Raw genomic sequence first — 11,512 nt, 5'->3', positions numbered from 1 at the left:
AAAACATAAAACACAGAGGTGCACAAGGAGATGTTAGCTTGAATCGTAGGTTTTAAGGAGTGTCTTGGAGGAGAAAAGAGAGCAGCACGGTAGCACAGTGGTTAGCACTGTTGCTTCACAGCGCCAGGGACCCAGGTTCAATTCCCGGCTGGATCACTGTCTGTGCGGAGTCTGCACGTTCTCCCCGTGTCTGCGTGGGTTTCCTCCGGGTTCTCCGGTTTCCTCCCACAAGTCCCGAAAGACGTGCTTGCTTGGTGAATTGGACATTCTGAATTCTCCCTCTGTGTACCCGAACAGGCGCCGGAATGTGGCGACGAGGGGATTTTCACAATAACCTCATTGCAGACCACTTGTGACACTAATAAAGATTATTATAGAAGTGTAAGGAGGGTATTCCAGATTTTGGGGCCAGGGCAACTGAATACGTGGCCACCAATAATCCAGTAATTAAAATCAGGGATGCACAAGGTGCCAGAATTAGAGGAGTGCATATATCTCAAAGATATTACAGAACTGGCAGAGATAGGGAGAGGTGAGGCCATGGAAAGATTCGAAAACAAGGATGCAAATTTTTAAAAATAAGGCTGCATAATTGACCCCACTGTAGTGAGCCAGTGAGCACAGGGGTGAGGGGGGAATGAGACTTGGTGTGAGTGAAGACACAGGCAGCCACAGGTTAATATTTATTAAGTACAGACACTCCACATATTGCTTAACACCACATTTCTGTACTTTCAGGCAGGAAAATTAATCACGACAAAGATATAAAAACTGAATTTTTGTAACGTGCCTCTTTCCGGTCCTTAGGATGGGCATGAAATAATTCATCATTTCAAACCTTCATCGACTTCAATATATACATAAATACACACACACGTACATCAAGTCCCCACAACTGCTCTGTGAGGGGGCGAGTTCACATTATTGATTATGTTTCTCCTGAATTCCCAATGGAGATTGAAAAATAAATGCTCCCATTGATAGACAGAGAACAAAAGGAGACATTTGTGTCAGTCAGGATGCCCCCTGTTCAATCACTGAAGATCGGGAGTTGATGATCCTAAGTACAGTCGAAGATCCGTAATGGTCGACTTTATAATCTTTGCAGGAATGGTTTCCATGTTCAGCCTCTGGTAGGCCGCATATCGATGGCACCCACCGAATGAATAGAAATAGTCCCCACCTTGACGACCTTTGATCCAGAGGACATCTATTGGAGGCACATTGTGCACTTTGTTCCTGTCCTGTGGAAGAAAGAGATCATCGCAGTGTTCGTTTTCACCAGGGAACAGAGAACAACATCAACCAGTCCGAGTGGAGGAAAACTATCCCAACATGGAAGAGGAACACACTTTGGAGCAACAAGGCACAATCATAGAATTTACAGTGCAGAAGGAGGCCATTCAGCCCATCGAGTCTGCACCGGCTCTTGGAACGAGCACCCTACCCAAGGTCAACACCTCCACCCTATCCCCATAACCCAGTAACCCCACCCAACACTAAGGGCAATTTTGGACACTAAGGGCAATTTATCATGGCCAATCCACCTAACCTGCACATCTTTGAACTGTGGGAGGAAACCCACGCACACACGGGGAGGATGTGCAGACTCCGCACAGACAGTGACCCAAGCCGGAAATCGAACCTGGGACCCTGGAGCTGTGAAGCAATTGTGCTATCCACAATGCTACCGTGCTGCCCAATATATATATATGGAATCCTTGCCTTCATTGGATGGGGCATTGAGTATAAAAACTGGCAAGCCATCCTACAGTTGTATAGAACCTTGGTATGGCCGCACTTGGAATATTGCGCATAATTCTGGCCACCATTCTACAGAAGGATGTGGAGGCTTTGGAGAGGGTGCAGAGGAGGTTTACCAGGATGTTGCCTGGTCTGGAGTGTGCTAGCTATGCGGAGAGGCTGAATAGACTCAATCTGTTTTCATTACAATGACAGAGGTTGAGGGGCGACCTGATAGAGGTCTACAAGATTATGAGGGGCATGGAAAGGGTGGATGGGCGGGTACTCTTTCCCAGGGTGCAGGGGTCAATCACCAGGGGGCATAGGTTTAGGGTCCATGGGGCAAAATTTAGAGGAGATGCGCGAGGCAGGTTTTTTTTTACACAGAGGGTGATGAGTGTCTGGAACGCGTTGCCAGGGGAGGTTGTGGAAGTAGATACATTATCGGCATTCAAAGGGCATCTCGACAAATACATGGATAGGATGGGTATAGAGGGATACGGCACCAGGAAGTGCTGAGTGTTTGGCCAAAGGTGGTATTATGACCGGTACAGGCTTGGAGGGCCGAAGGGCCTGATGCTGTGCTGTATTTTTCTTTGTTCTTTGTTCTTTATTACCGGCTCTCTATCTACCATTCTTCAATATGGTGCTGGGTTCAAGATCTCCGATGAATGATCACAGAACTGGGGAGGGGTGAGGAAGGAAGGGAGATGTAAAATTAAGGTCAACCTCACACACAAGAAAATAAATCCGATAGGAATAATTAGGGGAATGATTGGCCTCAGACTTGATGTACGCGTCTGCCCCTTGACCACTAGGTGGCACTTGGAGAAACAGTTCAAGAAAGACCAAGATTGGAACTGGTAAATTGGATGAAGTTGTCACCCATGCAGTGCATTCTGGGTCGGATGCCGCCATTATTGACACGCCTTTACCAAAGAGGCATGCCTATATGAGGTTGTCAACCCTCTAGGATTGTCCTGGAGTCTCCAGGAATTGCAGATTAATCTCCTGAACACTGTTGCGAGTAATACCAAAGTAATATAGAAATATGGGGTGGTGCAGCTGGGAGCAGGCGGTCATGTCACTTGACCTTCGGGAATACGTCCAGTCAGGATTGGTAACTTTATATATGGACCCCAATAGTCTAGCTGTCCACAGTCAATAATCATCCAGCTGCAAATTTCCGAGGGGAAGGAAACATATTACCAGGAATTTTGCTTAATTTTCTCCTCCCTATCCCAAGGACTCTGAGGTGCGCCATTAGTTGACTTGCGTCAACATAGGCGCACAAGACCAAGGTTCAGAATAGGGGCCTAGCTGCTTTTACAGCTACTCACTGAGGCATTCGAATAAGGTGGGTACATCTCACCACCAGACAATGGGCCCTGCTGGAAAAGCGATGCTAGCGTGGAGGTTCGGTGAGTAAATGATCGAGCTTGGCTGCCATGGACAAAGAGCCCAGCAACACTTATGGCCTCCTCATGGCCCAAGATGGCCACTTGTGAAAAAAAATCAGAGAGCCTCCAGGACCAAACAGGAGTCACAGGCTCCAGGACATGATGGAAATGTGGCGAAAACGTTAAGTATTTTGAGTAAAGTATTTTGAGTTATTTACAACATTACAATAGGCTGTTCAACCCAAAAGGTCCATGCTGCTGTTAATGTTGCATATTCTGCTATCCCTTTCACTCTCCAGCATCCCCTTAAATCCAACTCTGCTATTCCCCACAACTGCTCTGAGAGGGGGCGAGTTCACATTATTGATTATGTTTCTCCTGAATTCCCTATTGGGTTTATTAGTGACCATCTTATACTTAAGGCCCCTCGTTCTGGTCTCTCGCACAAGTAGAAACATATGTTTTATGCCTAGCCGATCGAAGCCTTTCTTAATCTCACGGGCAGCACGGTAGCATTGTGGACAGCACAATTGCTTCACAGCTCCAGGGTCCCAGGTTCGATTCCCGGCTTGGGTCACTGTCTGTGCGGAGTCTGCACATCCTCCCCGTGTGTGCGTGGGTTTCCTCCAGGTGCTCCGGTTTCCTCCCACAGTCTAAAGATGTGCGGGTTAGGTGGATTGGCCATGATAAATTGCCCTCATTGTCCAAAATTGCCCTTAGTGTTGGGTGGGGTTACTGGGTTATGGGGATAGGGTGGAGGTGTTGACCTTGGGTAGGGTGCTCTTTCCAAGAGCCGGTGCAGACTCGATGGGCCGAATGGCCTCCTTCTGCACTGTAAATTCTATGATAATCTTAAAGGCATCTTATCAGCTCACCCCCTCGGCAATGTTCCCTCTCAGCTGTGCAACTGTACAGTAGCTCAGATGTTCCTGCAGAAACCACGCACAAGTTAGCCCATTTAGGTTATCGTGCCTGTATAGCTGTGCAAACAAATAAATAGAGCGGCAGCTGCCCAATTCAATTGCACTCTACAAACATTGCCTCCCTGTCTTCTCTGCTCCAAATAAAGATGCTGCAGCCTGCTCAATCTTTCCTGACTGGTTTAAACTCCCAGTTCTGGAATAATTCCAAGTCAATCATTTTTGCTCCTTTTCCAATGCCTTCAGGCCCTTCTTACAGATGGAATCCAGACCTGTTCACTCACAGTGCTACAAGTGCGGCCTAATCAAGGCTCCACACATGTTTAACATAACAAATGTTCTGGGCTCGCTCATTGGGAAACTCGCAGCATGCTCACCGCCACCTTCTCAAGGAGCAATTAATGGATGAGCAGCAAAGGCTGATCTTGCCAGCGATGCCCATGTCCCACAAAAGGATAGAATAAGATGGTCAAACTGGCAATCTGGGAGTTTGGAGACAGAGTTGTCCACTCACTCGCCTGGGTTCATTTCAAAAACTCTGCGATCTAGTTTGGCGCAACTTACCAACAATAATAAGCACAACTTGTCCAGGTCCCTCCTGCAACAGGGGCACTTCTTTCTCCCATTGACATTCAATGGCTTTCCCATCGCTGAATCCCTCATTAACAACGTTCTGGGGGATTACCATTGGTCAGAGGGGGTGGGGACGACGACTGGAGACTGTGCCACAAAAATAGGTCATGTCATTCAATGGTTAAAAATGCTGAGTTGGGGAACTGGGGAGGACAGTCACTGCAAAATAAATGGGATTTGGGTACAGGATATGCAAAGTGCTGCAATCTGGTTAAACTTTGGGGAGAAACACCTTTAAACTCTTAGCACAATGAACAGTGGTAGTTAGAAAGCCAAATAGATTCTTCAAATGTGTAGCTTAAGGGATATAGCACAAATCCAGGAAATTGATAGTTAGCTTGTACAAAGCACTGACTCACCCCACCTTGAACATTGTTTACAATTCTGGACATCACATCACAGGGGGGATATCCTGGCATTGGGCAGAATACAAAGAAGGGCAAGCAAAGCAGACAAATGGGATTGGATGCCTGAGCTATGAAGAAAGACCAGGAATATTTACATTGGAATAAGGCAATTTAAGAGAGGACCTCATCAAGATATTCGGTGCCTTGAAGTGAAACTGAGAATGAAGTTCAGCTTAAAGAAAAAGTCTTGGACAGGATTCAAGCTTAAAAGGAAAAGAACCGCTCCCGATAGCTCCGGGGAAATATTCAGGGAGTCCGGTAATAATAGCTTCATTGAAAATCTGGAGGCAGTTTCACCAACACTTCGGGTTGGGTTTAGGGTCAAGGGAAATGCCGATTCGGAGGAACCACAGATTTGAGCCAGGGAGGTGGGATGGAGGTTTTCGGAAATGGGAAGAGAAGGGGATTAAGACGCTAAAAGATTTGTTTCTTCGGGGTCGGTTTGCAGGATTGCGGGAGCTGGAAGCGAAGTATGGGCTAGAGCAGGGAGAAGTGTTTAGGTACATGCAGGTTCAGGATTTTGCCAGGAAGAAGATACAGAGCTTCCCAGAGGAACCGGCCTCCACATTGCTGGAGGAGGTGTTGACGACAAGGGGACTGGAGAAGGGGGCAGTGTCAGCGGTGTACGGAGCTATTCTGGAAGAGGATAAGGCACCACTGGAAGGGATCAAAGCAAAGTGGGAGGAAGAGCTGGGAGAGGTTATAGAGGAGGGGGTCTGGTGTGAGGTGCTCCGGAGAGTGAATGCCTCCACCTCATGTGCGAGGTTGGGGCTGATACAGCTGAAGGTGGTATATAGAGCGCACCTCACGAGGGCGAGAATGAGCCGATTTTTTGAAGGAGTAGAGGATGTGTGTGAGCGATGCGGGTGGGGGGGGGGGGGGGGGGGGGCGCGAATCACGTTCATATATTTTGGTCCTGTCCAAAGCTAGGGGAGTACTGGAAGGAGGTGTTTAGGGTAATTTACAAGGTGGTGCGTATGAAACTGGACCCGGGTCCCCAGGAGGCCATATTCGGGGGTGTCGGACCCAGCCAGGGTTGGAAACGGGAGCGGAGGCAGATATCATAGCCTTCGCCTCGTTGATCACCCAAAGGCGGATCCTGCTGGGATGGAGAGCAGCCTCTCCACCCAGTGCCCTGGCGTGGCGGGGGGACCTGTTGGAATACTTGACCCTTGAGAAGGTTAAGTTCGAACTGAGGGGAAGCTCGGAGGGGTTCTACAAGTCATGGGCACTATTTATTATGCATTTTCAAGAAATGGATAACATCGAACATTAGTTGGGGGGTGGTGGGGGTGGGGGGAGGGGGGGCTGTGTAGATTAAGGGTGACTACGGGTAATCCCTGATTCCTTTTTGTCATTTGTTTATGTAAACATGCGGTCTGATGTTTGGGGGTTGGTGGGTGGATGGGATCGTTGTTATTATGGGGATTGACATATCTTGCTGATTATTGTTTATTGTTGATGGGTGTAAATGCGGGAGAAAATGTGAAAAAGGAGGAGAATAAAAATATTTATTAAAAAAAAAGGAAAAGATAACTATACATTTGAACGTGTAACTGAGATAGTAACACATGGGTGGCTCAGAGAGTGAGGCAGTTCAGTCTCTGGTCAATGGCAACACTCAGAATGTTGGTCGTGGGAGATTCCGTGATGAGAATTCCATTCAGTGTCAATGGGTGTAAAAAGGTATGGGTGTAATATGAGTATGAGTATGAGTAACTCTCCGTTTCTGAGTCTGAGTGGTGACGCCAATGGAGAATTTGTGGACTTTCACAACAGAAGAATCAGAGCCACACCTGCACCGATTCTGCCACCGGTGAGGGGCTAGCACCGCGGCCGCGTGGAACACCTTCAAAACCCACGGAAAACGGTGCGGGAATCTCTGGGCCCGTGATGGACGCTCACAGGACTGACAAGCTACAGCCGCGCTTAAACAATACACCACCACCCCCACCACACACACACTGAACAAGGCCGAAAAGAGTTGTACTGGAGCCCCTATAAAGCTGATGGGTCGGCAGGGGCCAGAGGGCACCCAGGGGGTCACCTATACGACCCAGGGCACCCGTTTTACTGCGGGCTGCAGCGGCATGCGCAGCTGCATGGCTGCCTTGCCGACTGCGATAAAGGTGATGCATATCTGTCCACCCCGACCCCACAGTCCACCTCCTGGCCACCCCCCACTGCTCTCAGAGACAGAGCAATGTGGGTGGGCGCACTAATGATATGCAAATATTCAACTGCGCGTGCCGTGCGTCGCATTGACACCGTTTTCGAGAAGGTGGAACATTGTGATTCGGCGTCAAACAGGCTCCTGGCGTTATTTCAGCATCGGGAGCGGTTCTCCGCTCGATCACACGCCCCGGTTTTGGCGTCAGGAGCTATTCTCCGCCTGATCGCGGGCCCTGATTTCGGCAGCGGCCAACGGAAAGGCCCGCCCGCTGTTGAGTATTTTTTGTGTTTTCTGGGTTTTTAAAAGTTTTTCAGTGTCCTGCTTCTGTAAGGCGGAGGGGAGGGGGGGGGGGGGGGAGATTTCTCTTTGCTGTTCTGACCAATTTATCCATCATTCAGCTTATGGGATCTTGCTGTGCACAAATTGCCACATTTCCTACTTTGGGGCTGTGACTTCACTTCAAAAGCCTTTGAAGCCTTAGGGCAGCACGGTAGCATTGTGGATAGCACAATTGCTTTACAGCTCCAGGGTCCCAGGTTCAATTCCTGCTTGGGTCACTGTCTGTGCGGAGTTTGCACATCCTCCCCGTGTGTGCTGGGGTTTCCTCCGGGTGCTCCGGTTTCCTCCCACAGTCCAAAGATGTGCAGGTTAGGTGGATTGGCCATGATAAATTGCCCTTCCTGTCCAAAATTGCCGTTAGTATTGGGTGGGGTTACTGGGTTATGGGGATAGGGTGGAGGTGTTGACCTTGGGTAGGGTGTGCTTTCCAAGAGCCAGTGCAGACTCGATGGGCCGAATGGCCTCCTTCTGCACCGTAAATTCTATGAGCTATGAGCCTTCAATTGGCCCAACATGCGATGTGATGTCTGCACATTTGTTCAGGAATCGTGTGGAGGGTGATGTTTTTCTCTCAGCGAAAGGAGGTGTAATTGTTTTGCGACCTCCCTAAGAATTAGCATGACTTCGGGCGGATAGATCCTGAGGTTATATCATTTGATGGGTAGCTAGAATTTGGCATCTCAGTGTGTTTGGACGCAGAAGAGCCTTAGAGCAGACAAGGAAGTAAATGAATCAGAGTTTTTAATATAAATCTGAGTTGCTCCCCCCCCACCCCCCCCCCCCCCCCCCGGGTGCAAACTGTGGTCTGGCTCAGCTCCTCAATTGAAAATTCTTTAGCTTCTGATCCAACTGACCCGTCACCTCCCTCACCCGGAAGATATTGGCGGAGGAAACCCCAACATTGTCAATATCACAATTGATCCATGTCGACAATAAAGACGCAAACTTAAGGCTGGAATTCATTTACGCGCCCCCCCCCCCCCCCCCCAACCCCACACACACTGATTTCTCCAAACTAGAGAACCGAACTAATGTAGTAGTCTCGATTGTAATTGTAATCTCAAATGTTGTAACTTTAAATTTTCAGGAGTTTTTGGACAATAAGCCAAACCCGCTCAGTAACAAGATTCTCGCTGGCAATGTACTTTTTAAAATCGTTCCTATAGTTGGCAGCAGCGCATTAAAAGCTGACATCGATCCCACTCATTCGGAGATTCGGGGAACAGGAAATGTTCCAGATGTTCTACCTTTATGCTCTCCATTAAGCTCCTCACTTTGTCCTCGTCCAGCTCAGGCGGGAAGGGTCTGATGATGATTCTCATGGGCACATTGTGAGTCTCTGGGGTGCTTTCGGAGTGCATGCTCTGCAATCCCTCATCCTGAACGCGACCGCTTTGGGAATGGTTGGGACGCTGCATGTCCCCCCACTTGAATGTCTCAAAGTGTCAGAAAGATCACAAAGTAGCGAAGGGGGCGGCGGGACAGTCGGTGCCGGGATACAATGTAACATCTCCAGGATGTTCGGCCGCAAGTCACCAAGCGCCGAGACACGATTGTATCATTTCCAGTCGATACAGAACCAGGACTGACTCATTCACAAACTCCGGGGAGGGAAGGGATCAGGAAGCACCCCTTCCACCCCGCTTAACACACACCGAGTGGGGCAGGATTCCAGTCAAATTCAGGGGACACCGAGCTCTACCGTTCAACACTGATTTTGTTGTTTTTAAACTAAATTAATAATTAGTGGATCCAGTTACAAATTGAATATTATTCCCCCCCCCCCCCCCCCCCCCCCCCACCCACCAATGCAGGGTAGTTTTATTTTGAGCTTTCATTTTTGCGATGTCATCGTGAATAAGACAAATGGTGATTCACTACAGTGGGATTAAAATAATTGCAGGAACTTGCATTTAAATGTAATTGTAGGGTATTGGTTAGAATATATTGAAGATCAGCTAGCCTGCTCTCTTCCCATCTACATCTGTGACTCTTCGGTCCACTTCCTCACTTTAACAGTGTCCAGTTGCCTAGTTTTAACCTTCTCAGCTCCATTAGAGCGTTCAACCCATTTTAAATATCCACCTTGCCCCAACTGACTCTGACCTTTAGCCTGGTGACAGTGGTGTGGTACTGTTCCAATTAAATGTAATGTCTGCTCCAGGGCGGCACGATGACACAGTGGTTAGCACTGCTGCCTCACCGTGCCAGGGACCCGGGTTTGATTCTGGCCTTGGGTAACTGTGTGGAGTTTGCACATTGTCCTCATGTCTCCAGGGGGATATGGACCGGCTGGTCAGATGGGCTGGTCATGGCAAATGGAATTCAATCCGGATAAATGTGAGGTGATGCACTTGGGCAGGACAAACAAGGCAAGGGGAATACATGATAAACGGCAGGACCCTGGGAAGCCCCGAGGATCAGAGGAATCTTGGTGTGAATGTACACCCGTCCCTTAAGGCAGCAGAGCAGGTGGATACCGTGGTTAAGAAGGCATATGATATACTTGCCTTTATTATCTGAGGCATAGAGTTTAAGAGCTGGGAGGTTATGCTGGAACTGTATAAAACATTGGTTAGGCCACAGCTAGAGTATTGTGTGCAGTTCTGGAATCCACATTATAGGAGGGATGTGATAGCGCTGGAAAGGGTGCAAAGGAGATTTACCAGGGTGTTGTCTGGGCTGGAGAGTTTAATTATGAAGAGAGATTGGATAGACTTGGATTGTTTTCATGGGAGCAGAGGAGACTGAGGGAGGACAAGATTGAGATGTATAAAATTATGAGAGGCATAGATAGAGTAGACAGGGAGAAACTTTTCCCCTTGGTGGAGGGATCAATGACCAGGGGGCAGAGAGTTATGGTAAGGGGCAGGAGGCTTAGAGGGGATGTGAGAAAAACCTTTTTACCCAGAGGGTGGTGGGAGTCTGGAACATGCTGTTTGAAAGGGTGGTGGAGGCAGAGACCCTCATAACATTTACGAAATATTTAGATGTGCACTCGCGATCCCAGGGCAGACACGTCTATGGGCAAAGTGCTGGAAAATGGGATTCGGATGGTCAGGTGGTTGTTTTTGACCTGCGCAGATGTGCTGGACCGAAGGGCCTTTCTGTACTGTATGATCCTATGACTCTATGATATCCAGGGCTCACTGGATTTGTTGGTACCGTCCTTTTTCTTGACTGGAACATGTTGGCCCTGCACTCTCACTATTTCCTTCTTGAACGCGGTCCCCTTTTGTTCCTTTGACCCCACTTCATGTGCTTGAAATTTCTAACTTCTCCCAGTCCTGATGAAAACTCATTGATCTGAAACATTAATCCTGTTCCTCTTGTCGCCAATCGGCACCGGAGTCACCAATAATGTTGCTCTTTTTAATGAGTGGAATACTATCCCACCAATCGGCACCAATAATATTGCCAAATTAACTAGATATGGCAGTTATTCATGATAATATTGCTTTTCAGAATGGGCAGGTATCAAATGATACCGCCACAAGGCTTTACCGGATATCGATCAAAGACCAAACAACCAGTTAGTCAGTTCAAGTTCAAAGATAGTTTATTTATACACAAGGATTACTTCGACATGCAACATAAAATACTGCAAGTTAAACTACACCTAACAACTACAATAACCTGTACTTAACTTCAGGGCAACCGGCTCTTTGCAGATGAACAAGGCCTTTGTTCAGATCTTGCGTGGCTGGGTAGAAGAAGTGGCTTCATTTCTGCTGGGCTCATCCGTCTGGGAGCGATTGTTGGTCGTAATGCTACACTTGGTTTTAGGCGTAGGCCGGGGCCAAGAGAGTCTGAGCACATGGCTGTGTCTCTTTTTATCTGTCTGGGATTTTGCGCTCTTTGGGGCGGTCCTTAGCTTTGGACCCAATAATTCGACAG

At 48.2% G+C, this 11,512-nt stretch overlaps 1 protein-coding gene across 1 annotated transcript; it reads right to left on the bottom strand.

The window, feature by feature from the left end:
* Positions 1–670: 670 nt before the first annotated feature.
* srxn1 (sulfiredoxin 1 homolog (S. cerevisiae)) lies at positions 671–9,321 on the bottom strand. The gene is given in 3 exon segments (XM_072515229.1): positions 671–1,244; positions 8,863–9,042; positions 9,045–9,321. Coding segments are annotated over 3 exon segments (471 nt in total). The 5' UTR covers positions 9,126–9,321; the 3' UTR covers positions 671–1,034.
* Positions 9,322–11,512: the final 2,191 nt, after the last annotated feature.

This window comes from Scyliorhinus torazame, chromosome 8 (genome assembly GCF_047496885.1).
Source record: "Scyliorhinus torazame isolate Kashiwa2021f chromosome 8, sScyTor2.1, whole genome shotgun sequence".
Classification (NCBI taxonomy): Eukaryota; Metazoa; Chordata; class Chondrichthyes; order Carcharhiniformes; family Scyliorhinidae; genus Scyliorhinus; species Scyliorhinus torazame.
The sequence above is the reverse complement of the archived record's forward strand: the minus strand, read 5'-3'. Positions and strand labels throughout refer to the sequence as shown.